General features: G+C 46.2%; 1 protein-coding gene across 1 annotated transcript in view; it reads left to right on the forward strand.

The window, feature by feature from the left end:
* LOC134341290 (engulfment and cell motility protein 3-like) overlaps positions 1 to 27,111 on the forward strand; it is a 107,561-nt gene that overhangs the window by 39,669 nt on the left and 40,781 nt on the right. Inside the window, exons 8-12 of the mRNA XM_063039162.1 lie at positions 73 to 195; positions 6,126 to 6,257; positions 8,323 to 8,427; positions 9,560 to 9,668; positions 11,862 to 11,998. Of these exons, the coding sequence (XP_062895232.1) occupies positions 73 to 195; positions 6,126 to 6,257; positions 8,323 to 8,427; positions 9,560 to 9,668; positions 11,862 to 11,998 (606 nt within the window). The remainder of the gene's footprint in view (positions 1 to 72; positions 196 to 6,125; positions 6,258 to 8,322; positions 8,428 to 9,559; positions 9,669 to 11,861; positions 11,999 to 27,111) is intronic.

Below are 27,111 nucleotides of genomic sequence, written 5' to 3' on the forward strand. Positions count from 1 at the left end.
GGACAACCCCCAACAGTGGTGGTGGGGGTTGGACATGCTAATAGAGGAGTGATTTGCTCTGTTTTCTTCTAGAACATTATCCTGAGTTCTTCCACAATGAGAGATGAAATGGCCCACTACCTGTATGTCCTGCAGTCTGTTTCCCTCAACCTCTTGGAGCCCAGGATGAGAATTCCAATGGACCCCTACAATCAGGCAAGCCAGTACCTTCCTGCGACTGAGAACCTAGTGACTGAGATGAAGATCTCTTGGCTGTGGCATGAAAGTCTGCAGAAATGGTGTTTGCAGACAGGACACAAGCCATTCGACCCCACAGATTTAGGACGGACACTTGTCACTGCCCGTAGCCTTTGCCCCATCCCCTTAGTCACAGTTTCATCGAAATAAACAGCATGAAGCATGGAAGCAAGTTTTTCAGCCCATCTCATCTGTGCCAACCAAGATGGCCTGCTACTCTAATCCCAATTGCCTAAGTTTGGCCCATTTCCTCTTAACCTTTCCTATTCACGTTTCCATCTGAATGTCTTTAAGCGTTGTAAACTGCACCTCCCTCTACCACTTCTGGCAGCTTGTTCCATGTAGGCACCAACTTACTTGTGGAGAAACTTGCCCCTTAGGCCCTCTTTTAATCTTCCCCTTGCCTTAAACCTAGCCTCCTTCCCCTCCAGTTTAGGATCCGCTACCCTCAATCACTGAAACTATCTACCCTATCTATGACCCTAATAATTTTATAACTCCTTAAGCTCAAATTCAGATTTATTTATCACACGTTCAGCGAAACATAGTGAATTGCATCATTATGCTAGCAGCCAACGCAATCTAGGGGTGTGCTGGGGGCAGCCCGATAGTGTCACCACACATTGCAGCTCACCTCGTGACCTCCTTAACTCCACGGAAAACAGCCCCTACCTATCCAGTTTCCCCTGTTAACTCAGATCATCTAGTCCAGTCAGCATTACTGTGAACCCTCTCTAGCTGAAACACATTCGCCCTCTAGTGTATTGACCAGAAATGCACAGTTACTCCAAGTGCAGCCTAACCGGTGACTGGTATGAATGTTTCCACTTCTTTCTCTTTGAGTGACTGATTTGCTTCCCATCCTACAGTGTGTGCTGTTTGCATCGTCCACTCACTGATCACATGTCTCACAGTCTTCTCTCATTTTGGATAAATTTTGTGCCTGTTTCTTCATTGGATTTATGAATGATTCTGTTATACAGAATCTTTGGGTTCCATTCCCAGAAATTGTCCGTGAAATGTATTTTCCATAATAGACAATTTCTCTCAAAGTCACAATGTAAACTCTCGACAGTAAAGACTGATTTGCAAAGAATAGACTGGGGAAAGTAGGTGAAGGTAGTCAGAGTTATTATCAGCAAGTGAATTGTGATGGATGTTTGTCTGAATGCAGCTGGAGTAGAGTGATCAGTGAGAAACCTATCGGCAGGTTAATGATGGAAAGTGTGTGTAGTGAGAAGTGGCTTGGGATTGGTGACCTGCGAGGCTTGGCTTAATCTGCACCTACATGGCTTCATTTGCAAACTTGCCCTTTGGAGCGGCAAGATGGAGTAGCAGTCAGCGCATCACTTTACAGCGCAGTGATCGCCAACTGGAGTTCGGTTCTCACCACTCCGTAAGGAGTCTGTATGTTCTCCCTGTAACTGCGTGGATTTCCTCCAGGTGCTCCAGTTTCACTCCAAGTTCCAAAGATACACAGGTTAGGGTTAATAAATTGCGGGAGTGTCATGTTGGTGCCAGAAGCGCTGTAACATTTGTGGGCTAACCCCAGCGCAATCCTTGCTGAATGGATGTAATGCAAAGGACCCATCCAAGTTCAACTTTATTGTTCTGGGCATACTGACTCAGGATATGAATTCCGTGGTAATTAGCCTTCTGCAACAGTAGCACAGTACATTACAAACATGTCAAGCATAAACTATACCTAACTCACATGACAAAATAAACATCATAATAGTGCACCCCTTATAAATATCACAAATGAGGGTTGAGGGGGCTGTTTTTCTACCCTGTGACTTTCTGTCACCGATCTCTCCTGTCATTGGTGTTTCTGTGTCAATTTGTGAGCCAACTCCATTACCCCAAATGCATCTCCCATCTCCCATGGGGAGGTCATGTTACGGTACCCGGGTGCTCATTGTTTCCCACTGATCGATGAAAGTTCTGTAGCAAACCCAGAGATTTCCCAAGTGCCTGGGGAAAACTGTCAGAGTTCCTTCTCCACAGTTCAGTATGGGAGAGATTTCCTCTAATCTTTTCTGCCACTACATTCTCACCTCATAACTTCCTATTCACCCAATCCAGGCTTCTTTTTGTATATGAGAGCTCAAGAAAATAGAAGCAGCTGTAGGCCACTCAGCCCTTCAAGTCTGTCCCAGTACAAACATGACTAATCTTTTCTCATTCTGTTCTCAGCCGGTCCCTATGAGATCCACGATCTTTCAAAAATATCAACCTCTGGTCAATCGATCGGAGATCTCGAGGTCTTTGTCCAAAGGCCGAAGCCCGGAGAGCAGTACGTGTATGGGAGAGAGGAAAAGGACTTGTTTTGTTGCTTGTGTTCTGTTTTATCATGTTCTGTGTTGTTCTGCCATGCAATGTGTGCATTGCTATGTTGGTGCTCAAGTGTGTGGTGACTCTTTCAGACTGCTCCCAGAACATCCTTAGGTGTGTTAGTTGTTAATGCAATTGACACATTTCACTGTATGTTTTGATGTACATGTGATAAATAAATCTGAATCTGATCCCACTTCCACAAGCTTCCAGGGCAATGAATGCCACAGATTCACCAACCTCTGAGATGAGGATCTATGTAAACGTGTTCATTATTCATTAACTCTTCCTTCACGCTCTTCTCTTCCCAGCCATGCCCCTCATCCTTCATTCCTAAAGCACGCCTCTCCTATAGCCCCTTCACTCATCTCTGGTGCCGTCATGTCCTGGCACGCTTTCCTCCGGGATGTTCCATTGACTCCACGATCTCCAGTCTGATCTGCCACAATGTAGTTCTAAGCCATGTCACTAGGTGGCTCTGTCTGTAGCCTGTCTCCCAACCCGAGCCTGTGTGCAGTCCAGAGTGTTGACCAGCAAGTTCATGGAATGGAAAAGTGCAAGGGAAAGCCCATCGAATAATGCTTCTTTAAACTATCCAGTTTGCCCCAATTCATTCGCACGCTCTAGACACCTATCTAAATCTGTATCTACATTCCTCCGTAAGTTGTTATTAAATTGGCTTCCGCTGCCTTTTCAGTCAGTACATTCTCATCAGAGGGGTGTCAGAGACAAGAGGTCATAGGTGAGAGGAAAGAGTTTTGCTAAGGGGATCTGAGGGGAAGTTTTTTTTATTACACAGGGTGGTTGATATCAAAGGAGCATGCTGCCAGAGGAGATGGTGGAATCAGATACAGCTATTGTGTTTAAAGTTAGACAGACACTTCATTAGGTAAGGCATAGACAAATATGATCCTAATAGGGTCGAATGGGATTAGAGTGGATCGATAAAGTGGTTGGTATAGATGTGGTGGGCCGAGGGGCCTATTTGTGTGCTGTACAACTCTATAATTATGACTCTCAAATAAAGCAACCCTGCGCTCTTATAAAGAGTTAGAAACATAGAAACATAGAAAATAGGTGCAGGAGTAGGCCATTCGGCCCTTCGAGCCTGCACCGCCATTTATTATGATCATGGCTGATCATCCAACTCAGAACCCCGCCCCAGCCTTCCCTCCATACCCCCTGACCCCTGTAGCCACAAGGGCCATATCTAACTCCCTCTTAAACATAGCCAATGAACTGGCCTCAACAGTTTCCTGTGGCAGAGAATTCCACAGATTCACCACTCTCTGTGTGAAGAAGTTTTTCCTAATCTCGGTCCTAAAAGGCTTCCCCTCTATCCTCAAACTGTGACCCCTCGTTCTGGACTTCCCCAACATCGGGAACAATCTTCCTGCATCTAGCCTGTCCAATCCCTTTAGGATCTTATAAAGTTTCAATCAGATCCCCCCTCAATCTTCTAAATTCCAACGAATACAAGCCCAGTTCATCCAGTCTTTCTTCATATGAAAGTCCTGCCATCCAGGAATCAATCTGGTGAACCTCCTTTGTACTCCCTCTATGGCAAAGATGTCTTTCCTCAGATTAGGGGACCAAAACTGCACACAATACTCCAGGTGTGGTCTCACCAAGGCCTTGTACAACTGCAGTAGTACCTCCCTGCTCCTGTACTCGAATCCTCTCGCTATAAATGCCAGCATACCATTCACCTTTTTCACCGCCTGCTGTACCTGCATGCCCACTTTCAATGACTGGTGTATAATGACACACAGGTCTCGTTGCACCTCCCCTTTTCCTAATCGGCCACGATTCAGATAATAATCTGTTTTCCTATTTTTGCCACCAAAGTGGATAACTTCACATTTATCCACATTAAATTGCATCTGCCATGAGTTTGCCCACTCACCCAACCTATCCAAGTCACTCTGCATCCTCTTAGCATCCTCCTCACAGCTAACACTGCCACCCAGCTTCGTGTCATCCGCAAACTTGGAGATGCTGCATTTAATTCCCTCATCCAAGTCATTAATATATATTGTAAACAACTGGGGTCCCAGCACTGAGCCTTGCGGTACCCCACTAGTCACCGCCTGCCATTCTGAAAAGGTCCCGTTTATTCCCACTCTTTGCTTCCTGTCTGCTAACCAATTCTCCACCCACACCAATACCTTACCCCCAATACCGTGTGCTTTAAGTTTGCACACTAATCTCCCGTGTGGGACCTTGTCAAAAGCCTTTTGAAAATCCAAATATACCACATCCACTGGTTCTCCCCTATCCACTCTACTAGTTACATCCTCAAAAAATTCTATGAGATTCATCAGACATGATTTTCCTTTCACAAATCCATGCTGACTTTGTCCGATCATTTCACCGCTTTCCAAATGTGCTGTTATCACATCCTTGATAACTGACTCCAGCAGTTTCCCCACCACCGACGTTAGGCTAACCGGTCTATAATTCCCTGGTTTCTCTCTCCCTCCTTTTTTAAAAAGTGGGGTTACATTAGCCACCCTCCAATCCTCAGGAACTAGTCCAGAATCTAACGAGTTTTGAAAAATTATCACTAATGCATCCACTATTTCTTGGGCTACTTCCTTAAGCACTCTAGGATGCAGACCATCTGGCCCTGGGGATTTATCTGCCTTTAATCCCTTCAATTTACCTAACACCACTTCCCTACTAACATGTATTTCACTCAGTTCCTCCATCTCACTGGACCCTCTGTCCCTTACTATTTCTGGAAGATTATTTATGTCCTCCTTAGTGAAGACAGAACCAAAGTAATTATTCAATTGGTCTGCCATGTCCTTGCTCCCCATAATCAATTCACCTTTTTCTGTCTGCAGGGGACCTACATTTGTCTTTACCAGTCTTTTCCTTTTTACATATCTATAAAAGCTTTTACAGTCTGTTTTTATGTTCCCTGCCAGTTTTCTCTCATAATCTTTTTTCCCTTTCCTAATTAAGCCCTTTGTCCTCCTCTGCTGAACTCTGAATTTCTCCCAGTCCTCAGGTGAGCCACTTTCTCTAGCTAATTTGTATGCTACTTATCTTAAACTAAGAGTTCTCCATATCTCTTCTCTCTTGCTTTTTGCCAACTATCTTAAAAATGTCTATCAAGTGAAATTGCATGGCAAAAGGACCTTCAGCCCACCACGTCTGGGCTGATCAACCATTCCTAAACTAGTCCCACTTCGTTCTTCTCACATTCCTATCAATCCACCCTCCTCTGCGCCCCCCCCCCCGGGATTTTATCATTGGCCTCAGTACGATGGGGATTTTCAAAGACCTTCTCTCAAGAGAAGTTGGAAATCAAACATTTTAAGTTGTAGAGAAAGGGGATGAAGTGAACTCCCTGAACAAGACCCTTTTATGTACGAGTTTCAATGGCATAAGCAGGCAATTATTTATAAAATGTCAGTTGACTCCAAGTGCAAGATGTCGAACTCTGTCGCTCCATTCACACTGACTCCTCAGCCACATCAGTCTGAAATTCACAGAGGTCTGGCCTTGACTTTTTCAGAGCACTTCTCATATTTTTTCCCTTGCAGGAGCAGAGGGATATGATACACAGTCTGCGCCAAGCAGCCTTTGAGTCTGACGCAGACGCATCCTCTGGGAACTTCAATACGGACCGGCGAAAATCTTTGTACTCCAGGGAGTTCAAGAGGCTCGGCTTCCCTGTGAGTTGACACAGGCTCCTATGCCTGTTGGTGGTTTATATATTGTCTCCGAATTATTGTCCTAACAAACACTCTGAGGCAGTTTCACAAAATGCCATTTTAGGCCATTCACTTTTGGGTTTAGTGTGGATAAATCTGCCATAACACACATATACAATGCTGGAGGAACTCAGCGGGTCAGACAGCATCTATGAAGAGGAATAAACAGCCAATGTTTTGGGGCGAGTCCCTTCATCAGGATCTTCTTTCTTCATCTGCATGTATAGTCACATCCCCCAGTCACATCCATCCCAAAAAATATTGCAGCAAAGAGAGATAATAGCATCTAATCACCAAGAGGGTCCAATCTGCCTCAAGGCTGATTAGAAAGTCTTGTTTATTTTGTGTTTTAAAAAAAACTAGTTCCATTATATAAAACAAGTAGATGTTTAGGCAGTGAATAATTTTCATCAATAATTTTTTCATAGATATTGGCATTTTAAATTGAGTTGAGTGTTGTGCTACCCATTTGTGTGACTTCTACGTTCCCGTGACCCACTCCTACGGTCAAGAGAATTGTAAAGCACAGAAGCAAGTCTGCCTCACTGAGCACCCATCTACACACACAAAATGCTGGAGGAACTCCGTAAACCAGGCAGTATCTATGGAAAAGAGTAAACAGTCGACATTTCAGCCAGAGACCCTTCATTAGGACAAGAAAGAAAAAGGTCAGAGCAAGAAAGTAGAGGGAGTCGGGGAAGAAGTAAAAGGTGATAGGTGGTCGGTAAAACCGGAAGAGGGAGAGGTGTGAAGTAAAGAGCTAGGAAGTCAACTAGTGAAAGAGATAAAGGGCTGCAGAAGACGGAATCTGATAGGAGAGGGTAGAAGACCATGGAGAGGAGCACCAGAGAGAGGTGATGGGCAGATAAGCAGATAAGGTGAGAGAGGGGGAATGGTGAAAGTGGGGCGGGGGGCGATTACCAGAACTTCAAGTAGTTGATGTTCATGCCATCAGGCTGGAGGCTACTCAGATGAAATAAAAAGTTTTGTTCCTTCAACCGGAGTGTGGCTTCCAATTGCGACAGTAAAGGAGGCCATGGACTGGCAAGTTGCAATGGGAATGGGAGGTAGAACTGAAATGGTCGGCCACAAGGAGATCCCCATCTCCACTATCAACGCTTCCCTTAGCTGCATCTCTCTGTTTCCCGCATGTCTGCCTTCACCGCATCGTCCCACCACCCCACCAGGGATAGGGTTCCTCTTGCCCTCTTCTCCCACCCCAATAACCTTGGCATGCAGCACATAATTCTCCGTAACTTCCACCATCTCCAACGGGATTCCATCACCAAGCACATCTTTCCCTTGCCCCCACTCTCATCTTTCCACAGGGATTGCTCCCTACGCGAGTCCCTTGTCCATTCGTCCCATCCCACTGATCTCCCTCCTGGCATTTATCCTTGCAAGCAGAACAAGTGCCATACCTGCCCCTACACCTCCTCCCTCACTACCATTCACGGCCACAACTGTCCTTCTGGGTGAGGTGACACTTCACCTGTGAGTCTGTTGTGGTCAGCTAGCAGTTCTGGTGCTCCTGGTGTGGCCTTCTGTATATCAGTGAGATCCATCATAGATTGGGAGACCACTTCACTGAGCATCTTCACACCTTGTATTCTGTCTGGGGAGCCTCCAACCTGATATCATGAACATAGAGTTCTTGAACTTCCAGTACCTAATAAAGTGGCCACTGAGTGTATATGTCCATGGTCTTCTGTTCCTGTAGCCCACTCTCCTCAAGGTTTGACATGTTGTGCATTCACAGATGCTCTTCTGCACACCACTGTTGTAACACGAGATTACTTGAGTTACTTTTACCTCCCTGTCAGCATAAACCAGTCTGGTCATTCTCCTCTGACCTCCTTCATTAACCTGGTCGCCATCTTCTGCTTATCACAAAAGGGGAATTCATCAGTCCCCTGCCCCTGGCCATTGCTTATCCACACTTTGCTGTCAGCAAAATACAACTGCAAATGGAGGCTCATTGGAAAGTCCTAGATTCCTGACAGTAACTGTTGCCTTTCCCCTCTAGAACAATGCCAATCCCTCACTAGACTTCAGCCGAACTCCTCCTGGACTCCTGCCTCTAGATAACATGATCTACTTTGCTTCCCACCATTCTGACGCCTACAGTCGGGTAAGTTGGCAAATCTGACCGAATTCTCCCAAATCACTGACTTCAATGCATGTCTGCAGAAATGCTGGTTGGGGTCACAATCGCTTCTGGCTTGGTGCCATTTTTCTTCACTCCCCCTCTTCGCAAGCAGGCATTCTCAGCTGGGAGAGGCTGCACTCTTCCACCCAGCTTATTGGTTAGTACTGTAAGCTGGCTGTCCTGTTTTCTGACCAGGTCCAGTAGATGTGCTTCTTGCTGCTAATGACAACCAAACCTTCTTGGCAGAGTCGCAACCTAACAGTATCAGGACCAGACCCCTAATCTTTCTTTCTCTCCACCTTCACCCTCCCCTCCCCTCCCCTCTCCACCCTCCCCTCCCCTCTCCACCCTCCCCTCCCCTCTCCACCCTCTCCTTCCCCTCTCCACACTCCCCTCCCCTCTCCACACTCCCCTCCCCTCCCCACCTTCCCCTCCCCTCTCCTCTCCACCCTCCCTTCCCCTCCCCTCTCCACCCTCCCACCTTCCCTTACCCTCTCCACCCTCCCCTCCCCTCTCCACCCTCCCTTCCCCTCTCCACCCTCCCTTCCCCTCTCCACCCTCTCCTTCCCCTCTCCACACTCCCCTCCCCTCCCCACCTTCCCCTCCCCTCTCCTCTCCACCCTCCCTTCCCCTCCCCTCTCCACCCTCCCACCTTCCCTTCCCCTCTCCACCCTCCCCTCCCCTCCCCTCTCCACCCTCCCACCTTCCCTTCCCCTCTCCACCCTCCCCTCCCCTCTCCACCCTCCCTTCCCCTCTCCACCCTCCCCTCCCTCTCCACCTTCCCTTCCCCTCTCCACCTTCCCTTCCCCTCCCCTCTCCACCCTCCCTTCCCCTCTCCACCCTCCCCTCCTCTCTCCACCCTCCCCTCCCCCTCCACTCCACCCTCCCCTTCACCTTCTCCTCTCCCCTTCACCCTCGCCTCTCCCCTCCACCCTCGCCTCTCCCCTCCATCCTTGCCTCTCCTCTCCTCTCCACCCTCCCCTCCCCTCTCCACCCTCGCCTCCCCTCTCCACCCTCGCCTCCCCTCTCCACCCTCGCCTCTCCTCTCCACCCTCCCTTCCCCTCTCCTCCCTTCAACCCCCTCCATCCCACTGCTCTCTCCCCCAATTAACAGTTTGTTCTGGAGAACAGCAGCCGAGAAGACAAGCATGAATGTCCCTTTGGTCGTGGGAGTATTCAGCTCACCAGCATTCTCTGTGAGATACTGAAGATTGGAGACCCACGTGAGTGTATTCAGCCTCCTTTGTTGCTCTGTGTTATCTGATTTTAAAAGAATGGTCTAATTCCTCTGGAGACTATGGAATACGACCTCTGTGAGGATGTCATCCTCCTTGACCCTGACTGACAATGCTCAGACATTTCACCAAACTCCATCCTGATTAACTACTGGTTGGCTTCTATCTGGATTACTGATCTGGTTGCAATGTTAATTGCGAACTCTGTAAGTTTGATTCATCCACCCTTGTTGCATGATATCTTGCCTTGCGCACTCCTTGAACCAAGTAATGAATTGATCAGTTACAGCACTGAAAATTACCCTGGAACATCACACCTCTCACACAAAGGAAGATTGATGTGGTTATTTGATGTCATCCAGGCCAGCCCCAGTACATCACTGCAGACGTTCCCTAGGGCAGTGTCAGCTGTTTCATCAATAGCTATCATAAGGTCCAAAGTGATGATGATTGCACAAGGTTCCGTTCCTTTTGTAAATCTTTAGCAAACAGTGCCTGTACACAACATGACCCAGACAACATTGAGATGTGGGTTGTGTATAGTGTGTGCCAGACAATGGCCATCTCCAATGAGAGTTGTTACTAATTTAATCTGTAACCATCCACCCTGGCCTTTCAACTGGAGTCCCAACCATCAGCATCCTGGTGATCACCACTAACCAGAAACTCAACCAGACCAGCCACGTGGATACTATGACTGTAAGATCAGGCCAGGGGCTGGGTGTACTCACTGCGGTTTGTAATACCCGAAAGTCTTTCCACCTCCCTTCCATCAGACAAGTGATACAATGCTCTTCTGCCCGCTTGAGTACAGCTTCAACCATTCACCAGAAACTTGATGCTATCCACCGCACGACCTCCCCCTTCCAATCCCACAAACACTTATTCCCTCCGCCTCAGTGTGTCATGTACAGAATTCACTGCAGGTGCTCACCTCAGCTATTACAACAGCAAACCTGACAACTCCTACCAGAGTGGAGGACAAGGACAGCAGAAACACACGATTGCCCACCGCTGGCAGGTTCCAAGCCACACACCATCCTGACTTGGAAACACGCCATTGTTCTTCATCACTGCCGAGTCGGAATCCTGGAACAACCTTCCCCAACAGTGCTCTGAGAGTACCTCTCAGTTCAAGAAGGCAGGGTAGCCAGTAAACATTGAACATAGAACATTACGGCACAGTTCAGGCCCTTCCTGAAGATAAATCTAACCCTTCCCTCCTACATAGCCCTGCATTTTGCTATTATCCCTGTGTCTTATAAGAGTTTCTTAAATGTCCCTACTGTGTTGCCTCTACTACTACCCCTAGCAGAGCATTCCACACACCCATACTTTTTGGTTTAAAAAAAGCTCTTGCCTCTGCAATTCCACTGCCCCCACCCCACCAACTAGATTGTCCACCATAAAATTATGCCACCTTTTCTGCCCTGGGGAAAATGTCTCTAGCTGGCCACTTGATCTATGCATCTTATCATCTTTTACATTTTATCATCAGGTGAATGCCACAATATTCCAAGTGTGGTCTAATAGGGTTTTATAAAGCTGAAACTAGTGGCTTGTGGCTCTTGACCTCAATCCCCTGACTTATGAAGGCCAATATGCCATAAATCTTCTTAACCGTATCAAATCCATTCCTCCACATTCTGTATCCTGCAGAAGCCATTTGTATCATTATTGGTCAGTTGTATCCCTACCATCTCCATAATGGAGTTTGTTAAATGCAGGCTCTGTAACAGAGTCTGATCTTGATTCTAAAGGTTTTCATTCCTCATTGAGGATTTGAACTCTGAAGTGAGGATAAATGTGTTTAATTGATTTTGGATTGAAACTTAAACCATTGTGATCTGAACACTTACCCGGCCCAACAGCCTCTCTCACTCCACCTTCCTGGTTTGGCTTGCTACATGGAGCAGGCTTCCATGACCTGTGTTCTGACCATCAGAATACCTCGAGCTTGATCATCACTTATACAAGCATAACTGCTCATTCTCATACCTGACAAGTTTTCCCAGTATTCCCACTGACACCTCCCAGCTCTACCTCCCTTGCAGAACTTCAGGACGATGCAATACCTCTCAGTTATAGCATGTGACCTCTGCGTGTGTGTGTGTGTTGTGTGTGTGTGTGTGTGTGCGGGTTATGGTATCTTCCCATAGCATCTTGTACTCTCCTCCGCAGCATCGGAAACAGGGCAGGACTTCTACCCCATGTTCTTTGCCCAGGACAGGGTTTTCGAAGAATTCTTCTGTATTTGCATCCAGCTATTGAACAAGACCTGGAAGGAGATGCGGGCCACACAAGAAGATTTTGATAAGGTAACCCATCCAACTATCTAAGAAGGGCAGAGGAGGACAGGGCCAGTGGCCTCCATCTGTATTCTCCCGATGTGTTATTGAATGGAGGGGAGCGGCTTTGGATGGTCATGTGATGACTCCCAGGCGATATCCACAGGAACACTATATATGAGACCTCCTGTCCCTCAGAAGTCCAAACCATGGACTTCTAGGGAAAATTAACAATATCCTGCCAGTTCACCTGGATTCCTGAAAATCTAGTTCGGCAGAAGGTGCTGCTGAGATGGGCTGACAATTTTACAAGTGGTATGTGATCACAATGAAAAGGGGAATGATTGAATGTGGTCATATTTGTCCCTCTGTGCTACAATATTGGGTAACTGGCGGGGGAAAAATCTGAGAATCAATGGCTCCCTGTGCTTTTTGCTTTGAGCTACTTTTGCTTGTTTCATTGGTCCTGATGAAGGGTCTCGGCTTGAAATGTAGGCTCTTTATTCCTTTCCACAGATGTTGGCTAATGCGCTAAGTTCCTCCAATATCTTATGTGTGTTGCTCTGGATTTCCAGCATCTGCAGAATCTCTTGTGTTTATGACTTTGCTGGCTTCTTCTCTTCCTCCTCCACCTCATCTCCATGTTTTCCCTTTCCTTTCCCCTCAACATCTCCTTTAACCTCTTTCACTCTATAGGCACAATAGGCTGTCCCCATAACCATGAACAACAGCTGCCAGTGAGCTTGTGGATCAGCCAGCTGACCAGCAGTGTTCGGATCACTGTTGGCACAGTCTTCCTTGTGCAAAGGATAAGTCAGCAACCAGCTGTGCTGCGGAAAATGGGATAATTCTGTTCCTGTTGCTGGCGCAGGATGGAGAAATGAGACCGCAGTTGCTAGAATCGGAAGCAACACACAAATCTGCTGCAAGAACTCAGAAGAAGTCTGCGATCTAATGGCAGGGATTTTGAGTTTTCCCATCTTAGTTAACCCTTTATTTTCTCCTACTTGAGCCTTCCCCCCCCCCCACCCCCTGATCTTCCTCTAGTCCTCCCCCGCCCCCCACCCCCGGGTTCCATTCACTCACAGCAAACCAACAAACAGAGCACAGAGTTCACTCACAGGTTCCCTGCCTACAACCCCCCCTAAAAAAATCTGGTCTGGTTTCATCTGTCATTCATCTCTCCCCTATTGCTTCAAGATGTACAAGATGATAAGAGACACAGATCAACTGGACAGCCGGAAATGGTTAATATGAGGAGGTATAATTTTCAGGTGATTGGTAGAAAGTATGGGGGGGATGTGAGAGGTAAGTTTTTACACAGACAGTGGTGGGTACATGGAACGGCCTGTCAGAGGTGGTGGTAGAGGCCGATACATTGGGAATATTTCAGAAACTCTTAGGCACGTGAATGGAGGGTTATGAAGTGTTAGACTGATGTTGGAGTTGGTTAAAAGGTTGGCTGAACCTGTACTAGGAAACAGAACACAGAAGATTACTGCAGAGTACGGGTTTATGTTGGCCAGGGTTATCCCTGCTCACTTTCTTGAGCATTTTCTGCACTGCAGTGTCCATGTTCTGTGTTTCCGATTCTCTTTGTGTTCCTGCTTATCTGCCTCCATCCTCTGTCTCTACTCTGTGCACTCCCATCCCCCACCTGCTTTTCCCTCTTCTTTCCTCTTCCCTCTCTCACTATGCCTTTATCTATCACTCAGCAGCCACAGCTGCTCCCCTTCTCCCTTTCCCTACCTGCCTGCTGTCTTACACCCACCTCAGTCCTTTTTCACCACTCCTCTTTATGCTGGCCATCTCCTCTCTCCACACTTAGACTCCCCACAAGACAAAACGAAGCAATTCCTTCCTTCCATGAACCCACCCCTCCCCCGAATACATACACACACACACACACACACACACACACACACACACACACACACACACACAGCTTTGACCCACTGAGTTTTTCCAGCAGATTGGTTTGTTGCCAGTGCAGGATAGCTGATACCATCACATGGCAGGATCAATCCTGCCCATGCCCTGGTGCTTTCTGACCATGCTGTGTTGTAATCCAGGCCCTATTGGTTGATATTTTCATAAACCTTAGCTTCAGATAATTAAACAGATTTTAACATGGCTTTGCTTCTATTCTGATAGGCAGTAGGCTCTGTTGGCTTCAAGCCACGCAAATAGCTGATGAAGGTTCCAGTGACAGAGGGTGGATAGGCCCAGGTTTGATTGGACAATACCAGAACCTATTGTGCTGGGGATGTGCTTGTATCAGCATAGCCTGTGTTTTTGAGAGTCACTGCAGAGAACTTAATAAACTGCCTCCCGGAATGGTTTTGTTTTCATCTCTTTTGACCTACTGTGCTGGTGCAGTTACTGATGCACTGTAGTGCTTGATCTGGCTGGCTGATTGAGAAGGTGGCCAGGTCCCCTCTGTGGCAGACGCTGGGCTGAACATGTCCTCTCCAGTCAGTCACTGAGCAGCAAACAACACTCGAGCTGCAACTGCTGGCGAAGGCAGCAAGGTAAGGAGCGGAGAGTTGTAAACGCAGCCCAGTCCATCACGCAGCCGTGCCTCCATTGACTCAGTCTATACTTTAGACTGCCTCGGGAAAGCAGGCAACATAATCAAGGGACCCTCTCACCCCGGTCATTCTCTCTTCCCTTTTTCATTAGGCAGAACATAGAAAAGCTTGAAAGCATATACCACCAGGCTCAAGGACAGCTTCTATCCAGCTGTTCTTGGACTGCAATTGGAGGTTTGGGCCCCTTATCTAAGAAAGGATGTGTTGGCATTGGAGAGGGTCTAAATGAGGTTCGCGAGAATGATCCTGGGAATGAAGGAGATAGCATGTGAGGAGCGTTTGATGGCTCTGGGCTGTATTTGCTGGAGATTAGAAGAATAAGGAAGAATCTCATTAAAAGCTATCGAATATTGAAAGGCCCAAATAGAATGGACGTGGAGAGGATGCTTCCTATAGTGGGGAGTCTAGGACCAGAGGGCACAGCCACAGAATAGAAGGATGTCCCTTTAGAACAGAGATGAGGAGGAATTTCTTTAGCCAGAGGGTGGTGAATCTGTGAAATGCTCCAGGTTCAGCTGTGGAGGCCAAGTCATATTATATTTAAAACAGAGAGTAATAGTTTCTTGATTAGTAAGAGCATCAAAGGTTACAGGGAGAAGACAGGAAAATGGAGTTAAGAGGGATTATAAATTAGCCATGATGGAGTGTCAGAGCAGACTTGGTGGGCGAAATGGCCTAATGCTGCTCCTAAGTCTTATGGTTATCAGGTTCCTGAACAGACCTCTCATACAGTAAAGATGAACTGTTGATCTCCCAGTATACCTTATCATGTTCCCTGCACTTTATTTGTCTTTGTTAGGCTTCCATCCTCTCCAACCCTTGACCTTTCCCACCTACCTGACTTCACCTATCACCTTCCAACTATACCCCTTCTCCTCCCCCCCACCTTTTCATTCTGTCATCTGCCCTCCTCCTTTCCAGTCCTTGGCCCAAAATGTCAACTGTCCTTTCGTAACCTGCTGAATTCCTCCAGCATTTTGTGTGTGTTATTTTATTTGTCTATTGCACTGCCCTTTCTCTGTAACTGTGACACGATACTTTGCATTTTTTTTTCCTTTTGTTGTACCTCAATGTATTTATATATAGCATGATCTGACAGGATGTCAGGCAAGTTAAAACTTTTCACTGTACCTCAATACAGGTTACAATAATAAGACCATAAGACATAGGAGCTGAGTTAGGCCATTTGAGTCTACTCCGCTATTTCATTATGGCTAATCTCTTGGCTCTAATCTCCTCTCCTTATCTCTTCATGCCCTGACTAATCAAGAATCTATCAACCTCTCTCTTAAATATACCCAATGATGGCCTCCACAGCCACCTGAGCAGTGAATTTCACAGATTCACCACTCTCTGGCTCAAGAAATTCCTCCTCAATTCCTTCCTAAAAGGATGCCCCTCTGTTCTGAGGTTGTACCCTCTGGTCTTAGACTCCCTCACCATAGGAAACATCCTCTCCACATCCACTCTATCGATGCCTTTCAATATTCGACAGGCTTCAATGAGATCCCCTGCTCATCCTTCTGAATTCCAGTGAGTATGAGCCCAGAACCATCAAACACTCTTCATATGACAAGCATTTCGATCCCGGAATCATTTTTGTGAATCTCCTTTGAGTCCTGCTAATAACCTGATTCCAGCTGCATTGGTGCAGGTATTTAGTGGCTGGTGCTAAAAACTGGTCTGCTTCAAAGATAATACAGAAATGGTCTTTCAAATTCCTTTGGATCCCAATATCCCACTCCAGAATTTCAAGCTTCACTCCTGAATGATAATTAGGTGTCTGGAATCGTGCACCCATCACCCCAGATTGTAATGTGAGTGAGGCCCTGGTTCAGCTGTTAACCTCTCCTATGGATCTCCCTGGACAGGTCTGTTCCTCTCCAACTCCAAGTGGATTTGGATAGACCCTACTAATGTTATTCAATATGCTGACAGAAAGGATGGTGGACACTGTGCGAGCTGGGGTAAGCTTAATGTGTCAAATAGTTCAGATACAACTGTGAGTGATTCTACTTGGGCTACCCTTTTAAGGATATTACTCATATGGAGAAATTATATAAATCAATCCTGGGGTTAAGTGGAAGCTGGCCATGTCCATGATGGAATGATGGAGCAGACTCAATGGGCCAAATGGCCTAATTTTGCTCCTACTGTATGTGTTATGTTCTAGTTACTGTCGGTAAAAGCTTCCCCAGATTCACAGCTGTTGGATATGCCATGTGCTATTTCTGCATGTAAACAGGGGATCCATTGTTGTATATTGGTTACAAAGTGAAAGGACTCTACAATATGAGTCTGTATTGTTCTAAGAACAAAAACACAAGAAATTCTGCAGGTCCAGAGCAACACACACAAAATGCTGGAGGAACTCATCAGGTCAGGCAGCGTCTATGGAGAGAAATAAACACTCAATGTTTCAGCCCAAGGCTATTTCTCAGGACTTGTGAAGAATGGTCTTGGCCCGAAACAGTGACTGTTCATTCCCCTCCACAAATGCAGCCTGACCTGAGGAGTCCCTCCAGCACTTTGTATGATTATCTAAGAACGATCCAGCATTCGCACTCCTTTGCAGAGTCCTGCACATCCTTTCTTGCCTTCGCTCCCTAGCTGTGCTTTCTGAACCAGAGCTATTCAGTGTGTAAAGAAAACATTTTTCCTCCTATTAATATTAGCTTTTGGCCAATCATCTTCATTCTAAATCCCCTGGTTCTTGGCTCCTTCGTCCTTCTGCCAATGGGAAGAATCTGTCTGTAGCCCTCATGATTTTTAATCCTTTATCTGATCCCCTCAGAACCTTCTCTGCATAGGACAATAACACTAGTCTCATCAGTCTATTCAATAACTAAAGTCCTTTATTACATGAATCATTTGATCAATCACTTCTATGCCCTGGCTGTTCTCTCTTCAATGTATTGTAAAGATTGTAGTGTCTGGAGTGACATAGAGAGCTGGGCAACACTGGAAACGACCCTGCAATTAATATATCTCATCTCATCTTCCACAATCTCAGAATTCACCCCCCCCCCCAGAATGCATTACAGCCAATCAGTTAACTCAATTTGGAAGGCAGGAAGTTTAGCAGCTGCTTTGTACTCAACAAACTCCACAAGAAACAAGGTAGTACTGCTTGAGGAGTACTTATTGACCACAGGATATCCCTGGCTCCTTTTTGGAATTGAGCTGTGGGGCAATGGCTTGAACCCTCATCCTGAAGGTGGTGCCTCTGACAGTGCAGCACTCCTTTCAGAGAAGATTGGGTGACAGGTAAGAGGCCAAGAGTGGGAATAAAGGGGTCCTTTTCTGGTTGGCTGCCAGTGGATAATGGTATTCTGCAGGGATCGGTGTTGGGACCACTTTTCACATCATATACCAATAGTTTGGATGACAAAATTGGATTTTGTGGCCAGATTTGCAGATGATATGAAGATAGGTGGAAGGAAGGTAGTGTTGGGAAGCAGAGTGTGTAGTGTTACGAACTGGAATGTTTTAGAAATAAACCAGCAGTAAGAGATTTCACACGGAGTCAGGTTTTAATGTTAAAACCACTATCTTTATTAGTATCTACTTATAATATCGTAACTTAACCAAGATAAACAAATGTTATGTGTATATACATGTATAAATATAGCTCTCAAACTAAGTTCGGCTTGGGGAAACAAAGCTTAGAGTCTTGAGATGGTAAAGTAGGAAAGTTCAGTTCATCCACGGAATGAATGATAGGAGAGAGATATTTGTAATCCAGGGTGAAACGTAGAGAAGAGGTAATTACGAAGTATTCCACAGATTCTACAATGGTAAAACGAGATAACAATCGCTGTAGATCTTGTCCGTCATGTCGTTCCAAATCCACATACGAATTATTACCGAAAGTGATCTGTCACAGGGATATCGTCTTCAAGTGGCTGCCACACAACATACCCAGGCAAGGGTTAACACATAAGTGGTCTCCACAGGATATCCCAAACAAAATCCACTCCTTTGGATTTTACGAAGTGACATTCCCATATTCATTGTCCATCATATGCCCATATTTAACCCAATCTTTTGGGCTTGAAAGAGTTTCAAACCATCGCAGTGACCAGCTGGTTGTGTGTGTGTGTGTGTGTGTGTGTCTGTGTGTCTGTGTCTGTGTGTGTGTCTCTCTCTCCCCTCCCCCCTCTCTCCTCTCCCCTCTCCCCTCCCCCCTCTCCCCTTTCCCCCCTCCCTCTCCCCTTTCCCCCCCTCCCTCTCCCCTTTCCCCCCCTCCCCCCTCCCCTCTCCCCTGACTGTCTGTCTCCTTCTTTTCAGGTTAATCAAGCTGCAAGTCAGTCAGTCAACAACATCACAGTCCCGCCTCATTTAGGCGCTCTTAAAGTGACAGTCCATAGTAAACGAAACCTGTGGGTTTGTAACAATAGAAGGACTTGGATACATTGGGAGAATAGGTGAAGAAGTGGGAGGTGGAATATATTGTTGGGATATGTATACTCAGGCACTTTGGTAGAAAAGTTCAGCATAGCCTTTTCTAAACTGGGAGAAAATTCAGAAATTAGAAGTGGAGGTACTTCGGAGATCTCATGCAGGATTCCCTAAAGGTTAACTTGCAGGTTGAGTTGGTAAGTAAGGCAAATACAATTTTAGCATTCATTTTGAGAAGACTAGAATATAAAAACAAGGATGTAATGCTGAGGCTTTATAAGACGTTTGTCAGACTGCCATATAGACTATTGTAAGCAGTTTGGGCTCCTTCTATGAGAAAGGATGTCCTGGCATTGCAGACGGTCCAAAAGAGATTCACAAGAATGGGCCTGAGAATGAATAGCTTAATGTATGAGCAACGCACATAAAAGTTGCTGGTGAAGGCAGCAGGCCAGGCAGCATCTCTAGGAAGAGGTACAGGCGACGTTTCGGGCCGAGACCCTTCGTCAGGACTAACTGAAAGAAGAGCTATTAAGATTTGAAAGTGGGAGGGGGAGGGGGAGATCCGAAATGATAGGAGAAGACAGGAGGGGGAGGGATGGAGCCAAGAGCTGGAAAAAAGGATATGAGAGGATCATGGGACAGGAGGCCTAGGGAGAAAGAAAGGGGGAGGGGGGAAGCCCAGAGGATGGGCAAGGGGTATAGTGAGAGGGACAGAGGGAGAAAAAGGAGAAAGAGAAAAAGGATGTGTGTATATAAATAAATAACGGATGCGAGGGAGAGATGGGGCACTAGCGGAAGTTTGAGAAGTCAATGTTCATGCCATCAGGTTGGAGGCTACCCAGACGGAATATAAGGTGTTGTTCCTCCAACCTGAGTGTGGCTTCTTCTTGACAGTAGAGGAGGCCGTGGATAGACATGTCAGAATGGGAATGGGACGTGGAATTAAAATGTGTGGCCACTGGGAGATCCTGCTTTCTCTGGCGGACAGAGCGTAGGTGTTCAACGAAACTATCTCCCAGTCTGTGTCGGGTCTCGCCAATATATAGAAGGCCACATCAGGAGCACCAGACGCAGTATATCACCCCAGCCGACTCACAGGTGAAGTGTCGCCTCACCTGGAAGGACTGTCTGGGGCCCTGAATGGTGGTAAGGGAGGAAGTGTAAGGGCATGTGTAGCACTTGTTCCGCTTACAAGGATAAGTGCCAGGAGGGAGATCAGTGGGGAGGGATGGGGGGGACGAATGGACAACGGAGTTGTGTAGGGAGCGATCCCTGCAGAAAGCATTGGGGGGGGGGGGTGGGAAAGATGTGCTTAGTGGTGGGATCCCGTTGGAAGTGGCGGAAGTTACGGAGAATAATATGTTGGACCCGGAAGCTGGTGGGTGGTAGGTGAGGACCAGGGGAACCCTATTCCTAGTGGGGTGGCGGGAGGATGGAGTGAGAGCAGATGTGTGTGAAATAGGGGAGATGCGTTTGAGAGCAGAGTTGATGGTGGAGGAAGGGAAACCCCTTTCTTTAAAAAAAAAGGACATCTCCTTCGTCCTGGAATGAAAAGCCTCATCCTGAGAGCAGATGCGGCGGAGACGGAGGAATTGCGAGAAGGGGATGGCATTTTTGTAGCATCTGCACAACTTTTATGTGTGTTGCTTGAAATTCCAGCATCTGCACAACTTTTATTTGTGTCGCTTGAAATTCCAGCGTCTGCAGATTTCCTCGTGTTTGCAAGGTTAATGTATGAGGGGTGTTTGATGTCTCTGGGCCAGTACTCGCTGGAGTTTGGAAGAACCAGGGGATTTCATTGAGTATTGAAAGGCCTGGATAGAGTAGATCTGGAGAGGGTGTTTCCTATAGTGGGGTAGTCTAGGACCAGAGGGCACAGCCTCAGAATAGAAGGAAGGATGTCCCTTTAAAGAACAGAGATGAGGGGAAATTTCTTTAGCCAGTGGGTGGTGAAGCTGTGAAATTCATTGCCACAAATGGCTGTGGAGACTGCCATCGGGTATATTTAAAGTGAAGGTTGATAGGTTCTTGATTAGTGAGGATGGCCAAGATTACAGGGAGAAGGCAGGAGAATGGGGTTGAGACGGATAATATATCAGTCATGACGGAGTGGTGAGCAGAGTCGTTGGGCTGAATGCTGCTCTTCTGTCATACGGGCCTTCAGAATGTACTGGAGAGTGTAGACTCTGCACTCTGGAGTGGGGCTTGAATCTCGATGTAGGACAGAGAGTCTCCCGCTGAATCCAGGCTGATCAAGCCACTTTTTCCTTGCTGGATCAGCACACATGGAGGTGATTTAAGGGGACTTTGTTGAATGCCACTTGACTGTGCTGGGTCAAGTAGTGTGGAGAATCACTGTTGGTTCGGGTAAAGGGGAGAGACACAAAAGGAAAGTCATAAGAAATGTTTCCAATCTCCAACTGATGGCATGAACAATGATTTCTCTAACTTCCAGAAATCTGACCCTCCTCCCCCTTCTTTCTTTTTCCATTCCACACTCTGGCTCCCCTCTCGTCTCTTATCATCTCCTCACCTGCTCATCACCAGCTCCGGTGCCCCTCCTCCTTCCCCTTCTCCCATGGTCTGTTCTTCTCCCCTTTCAGATTCTTCCTTCTTCAGCCCTTCACCTCTTCCACCCATCACCCCAGCTTCTTACTTCATCCCCACCCACCCACTTTCCCCCTCACCTCATGTCAAATATCAGCTGCCAGCCTTCCTCTCCCGCCACCTTATTCTGGCTTCTTCACCCTTCCTTTCCAGTCCTGATGAAGGGTGTTGTCGCAAGTCGTCAACTGTTTATTCCCTCCGAAAATGCTGCCAGACCTGCTGAGTTCCTCCGGCATTTGTGAGTGTTGCTCTGGATTTCCAGCATCTGCAGAATCCCTTGTGTGTCAGGAATGCTTGCTGCCTGAGGTTGTGAAACTCTCATCACTAGAATTTTGCTTTGACCTTCAGATGTTGCCACTACCAAGCAGTCTGATATACAATGGGTTAAAGTTAATCCCACGTCAGACAACATCAATTAAAAGGCAGCAGCTGCTCAGAACAGAAGGGGGCAGATGAGCGCGTTAAAAAGGTTAATAGCTTGTGGCCTGCCACTGAGGCTCCCCACACAATGCAAGGCAGGTAGTTCCCTGCACACAACCCCTTTACGGAAGCACATCGAGTGAGCAGGTGCAGATTTTATAGTGGGTCCTCTGGTGAGCTGGCTTCTGCATTTCCCTCTGTCCTTGTGGAATGGCCCAGTAGATCACTGATCAGCTTTTTCTGAGCCTACCCTGGCACAGATTCCTGAAGAGCTTCCTTCTGTCTGATACAGGGGGAGTTGCTGGGGTGACTGAAAGTTTGGGCGGGGGATCTCAGCCCTCGCAGGCGCACTCATGTAAAGATGCTGGAGACTGGGTAAGAAGCTCTTGAGGTAGGACACTGTGCATGTACAGATGCTGGTGAACCCACTGAGTTCCTCCGGCAGATTGTTATTTAAAACAGAAATGCTTTCATGAAACAAGTTCCACTTATGTTATCCTAAGCAGCACATGAGGTTTTCTATACAGAATGTTTTGGAGCTCAGACACAGTGCATGTCCCCTGAATGTTGAATAGTGGGTGAAGTGCCATCTCCATGTGTTATGGAACCTGTACCGAATGAATTGAGATGTGGATCAGACATAGAGCACTACTGCATAAAAGTCCCATCCATCTTGTCCGTGCCAAGCCCCATCAACCTAGCTCTCCCATCCATGTACTTATCCAAATTTCCCTTAAATGTTAAAATCGAACCCACGTCCACCTCTTCTGCTGACAGCTCATTCCACACTCTCACCACCCTCTGAGTGAAGTTTCTGCTCATGTCCCCCTTAAATATTTCATCTTTCACCCATAACCTATGACCTTTAGTTGTAGTCTCACCCAACCTCAGTGGAGTAAGCAACACACATAAAAGTTGCTGGTGAATGCAGCAGGCCAGGCAGCATCTATAGGAAGAGGTACAGTCGACGTTTCGGGCCAAGACCCTTCGTCAGGACTAACTGAAAGAAGAGATTTGAGGGGGGGGAAGGGGGAGATCCAAAATGATGGGAGAAGACAGGAGGGGGTGGGATGAAGCTAAGAGCTGGAAGGTTGATTGGCAAAAGGGATATGAAAGGATCATGGGACGGGAGGCCTAGGGAGAAAGAAAGGGGGAGTGGGGAACTTCTCTAACTTCCATTAATGCCCCACTTCCCCTTCGTACCCCATCCATTATTTATTTATTATTATTATATATATATTTTTCTCCCTCTGTCCCTCTCACTATACTCCTTGCCCATCCTCTGGGATTTCCTCCCCCCCTTTCTTTCTCCCTAGGACTCCCATCCCATGATCCTCTCATATCCCTTTTGCCAATCAACTGTCCAGCTCTTGGCTCCATCCCTCCCCCTCCTGTCTTCTCCTATCATTTTGGATCACCCCCTCCCCCTCCCGCTTTCAAATCTCTTACCATCTCTTCTTTCAGTTAGTCCTGACAAAGGGTCTCGGCCCGAAACGTCGACTGTACCTCTTCCTATAGATGCTGCCTGGCCTGCTGCGTTCATCAGCAATTCTTACGTGTATTGCTTGAAATTCCAGCATCAGCAGATTTCCTCAGTGGAATAAGCCTGCTTGCACTTACCTTGTCAATACCCCTCATCATTTTGTATGCCTCTCTCAAATATCCCCTCATTCTCCTGTGCTCTGGGGAATAAAGTCCAAACTTATTCAACCTTTCCTCATAACTCAGGTTCTCAAATCCCGTCAACATCCTTGTTCAAAGTTCAAAGTAAGTTTATTATCAAAGTACATATATGTCACCATAAACAACCCTGAGATTCATTTTCTTGCAGGCATACTCAATAACTCAAATAAAGGCATCCGTTAGTCTTGTGAGACCATGGATCTTCACTCTCCAGGGCACAGGCCTGGGCAAGGTTGTATGGAAGACCAGCAGTTGCCCATGCTACAAGTCTCCCCTCTCCACGACACCAATGTTGTCCAAGGGAAGGGCATTAGGACCCATGCAGCTTGGCACCAGTGTCGTCGCAGAGCAATGTGTGATTAAGTGCCTTGCTCAAGGACACAACACACTGCCTCGGCTGGGGCTCGAACTCACGACCTTCAGGTAGCTAGTCCAATGCTTTAACCACTTGGCCATGTGCCCACACATAACTCAAATAACCATAATAGAATCAATGAAAGACTGCACTATCAATGAAAGACTGGTGGACAGCCAGTGTGCAAACGACATCAAACTTAGCAAATATAAAAATAAGTAAGTATAATAATAAATGAGCAATAAATAGCGAAAATATGAGAGTCCTTGAAAGTGAGTTCATAGGTTAAAGATGGCATTAGAGCTGTGCTTATCATACAGTCACAAGTATAAAGCGAGTAGAGCAAGGGGCTAAGCCTGTATATTTTAGCTGTACTCTTTTGAACTTTTTAATATCCTTCCATTAGGTAGTTGACCATAACTGGAATAAATACTTCAAATTAGGTCTCACCAGCGTTTTACACAACTTCACCATAACATGATCTCATTAAACTGGGGGATGCACATAATGTGATGGATTGTCTACAGCTGATGTTTAACCTCTGAGTCTTCAGGCAGGTGTTTGGGATGGTCTCCAACCCTCTCACACCAAATAAAAAGCTAATAGTCACCGAGTGGTACAGCCTGAAACAGCCAACATGCCCATGCCATTCATCCACCATCTATTCGATTTCTATTTACCCACATTAGACCCATATCCCATGCTGTGCCTAACTGAGTGTCTCAATGCCTCTTCAATGTAATGATTGTATCAGACTCCACCACCTTTTCTCACAGCATATTCCAGCTATCAATCACCCTCTATGTGTAAAAAAAACCTTGCCCCTTAAATCTACTTAAAACTATGCTCCCTTGTTTTTGATGGGGGAAGAAGATTCTGTCTATCCTGTTTATGCTTCTCACAATCTTATACATTTCTTTGAGGTCACCACTCAGTGTCTTTTTCTTCAGGGAAAACAAGCCCAGCCTGTCAGTCCATGATTAACTTCCCCCAAGCCAGACAATATCCTGGTGAACCCTCTCCAAATTTCCTGAGTGGTCTTATGAACTTTGTCCCGCCAGATGAGAGGGTCATGTACAAGTGGGCTTGATCACCAATTTCTCATTTGAGCCAAATAGCCTGAGGGTAAGGCATTGGATGACGTCTCTATCCATTGTTCACTCCTCCCCCATAAAAGTTAATCACTTCCTATGGAAAAAGTTGGACAATTTTGCCTTGCATCCGTAGTGTTTGATGGGTGTAGGCCTGTATTGGCTGGAGTTTAGAAAATGAGTGGAGATCACACTGAGAGTGGTGGGTGTATGGAATGCACTGCTGGCGGTGGCAGTGGAAACAGATACAATAGCATCTTTTAAGAGCCTCAGGTACAAGGAGCTTAGAAAAATAGAGGACTATGCACTAGGGAAATTCTAGGCAGTTTCTAGAGTAGGTTACATGGTCAGCACAACATTGTGGGCTGAAGGGCCTGTAATGCACTGTAGATTTCCAAGTTCTATCTCATTAAAACATAACACATATCTAAATAGAGTGCATGTGGAGAGGATGTTTTCAATAGTGAAGGAGTCTAGAACCAGAGGCAACAGACTCAGAATACAAGAAAGTCCCCTTAGAACAAAGATGAGGAGGAATTTCTTTAGCCAGAGTGGTGAATCTGCAGAATTTGTTGCCACAGACAGCTGTGGAGGCCAAGTCATTGGGTATATTTAAAGTAGAGGTTGATAGGTTCTTGATTAGTAAAGGCATCAAAGTTTATGTAGAGAAGACGGGGTGGGGAATGAGAGGGAAAGTTCAGCCATGATTGTTTGGCAGAGCAGACTTGATGAGCGGAACGGCCTAATTCTTCTCCAATGTATCATGGTCATAAATGAGCGAGAATGATTGAAACATATAAAATGCAGAGTGGTTGTTGAGAGCGTATTTTCACAAGGGATCACTCTTTAAAAATAAAAGTGTTGCCCATTTATCACAGATAAAGTGATCTTTTTCTGAGGGTGGTAATTCCTTTGAAACATTTTTCAAAGGTTGGTGCAGGAGGGTACTTCAAGGCAGAGAGAGATAGATTTTTGATAAGCAAGAAGATGTTATCAACGTGAGGTAGGAATATGGTGTTCAGGTAGTCAGATCAGCTGAGAACAGGTTTGAGGGGCTCAGCTACTAATTCCTGAGTTTGTGATTTGCTTTTAAGGTCAAACACATGGAAAATGTGTAACAAGAGGTTCTTTAAATGTTACAATGATATTTGACAATATTATTTCTGGTTAATTTGTACTTACACACTGTGTGATGTTTGCTTTATAGTTACTGTAAATCTGAGTTCTGGCTCAAAGGGTTGAAGGGTTTCCATGTGTTGAAATACGGTGCGAGGGGCAAATATTTCTGTTGCAAGGCATGAGACTGAACTCTCTCCCATCTTTCCTCTGCTCAACCCCCTCCTCTCCCCTCCCCCTTCCCCCCTCACCCCCTCCATTCCCCTTCCCACTCTTCCAGTCAAATATCAGTGTTGCTGATATCTGTGAGTGGGAGTGCAGTATGGTGTGGTACTAATGTTAATTGAATGTTTCGGTAAGCTATAGCACTTTGCCAGCAATTTCAGCTGGAGGAGGAGAAACATCAGCAGCTGGTTCAACAGGAACAGCTAACAGCCTGCAATAAATGATAGGCCCGGCAGCGAGCACCAAATGATTTACTGGGATGCAACCTATTCAAAAGTCAAACAACAGCACAAATGCCTGTTACCATCTCAACCATGAGGTCATTTCCTTTAAAACGATTGATTGATAGGCAATAGCCTTTTAGATTTGTGACAAACATTGAAACATCCTCATGAAGGGGAGAGACTGTAATCCTAGAAAAGTGACTGGTTATCTAACGGGGGATTTAAAATTATGACATGATTTATTATAGATGGGTAAAGAAGATACTTTAACTTTAGCAGATCAATAATGGGGAACATCTACAGCTAATAAATGCAATAAGTGATGCAATTTTAAAATATTTACACACTGTGCAGGGTATTTAGATAGACGGTAACAATTTCTGCACTGCAAGGTCCTACAAATAACAGTTGAGAGGATTTGCGATTC

The sequence above is a fragment of the Mobula hypostoma genome, assembly GCF_963921235.1.
Source record: "Mobula hypostoma chromosome 14 unlocalized genomic scaffold, sMobHyp1.1 SUPER_14_unloc_2, whole genome shotgun sequence".
Classification (NCBI taxonomy): Eukaryota; Metazoa; Chordata; class Chondrichthyes; order Myliobatiformes; family Myliobatidae; genus Mobula; species Mobula hypostoma.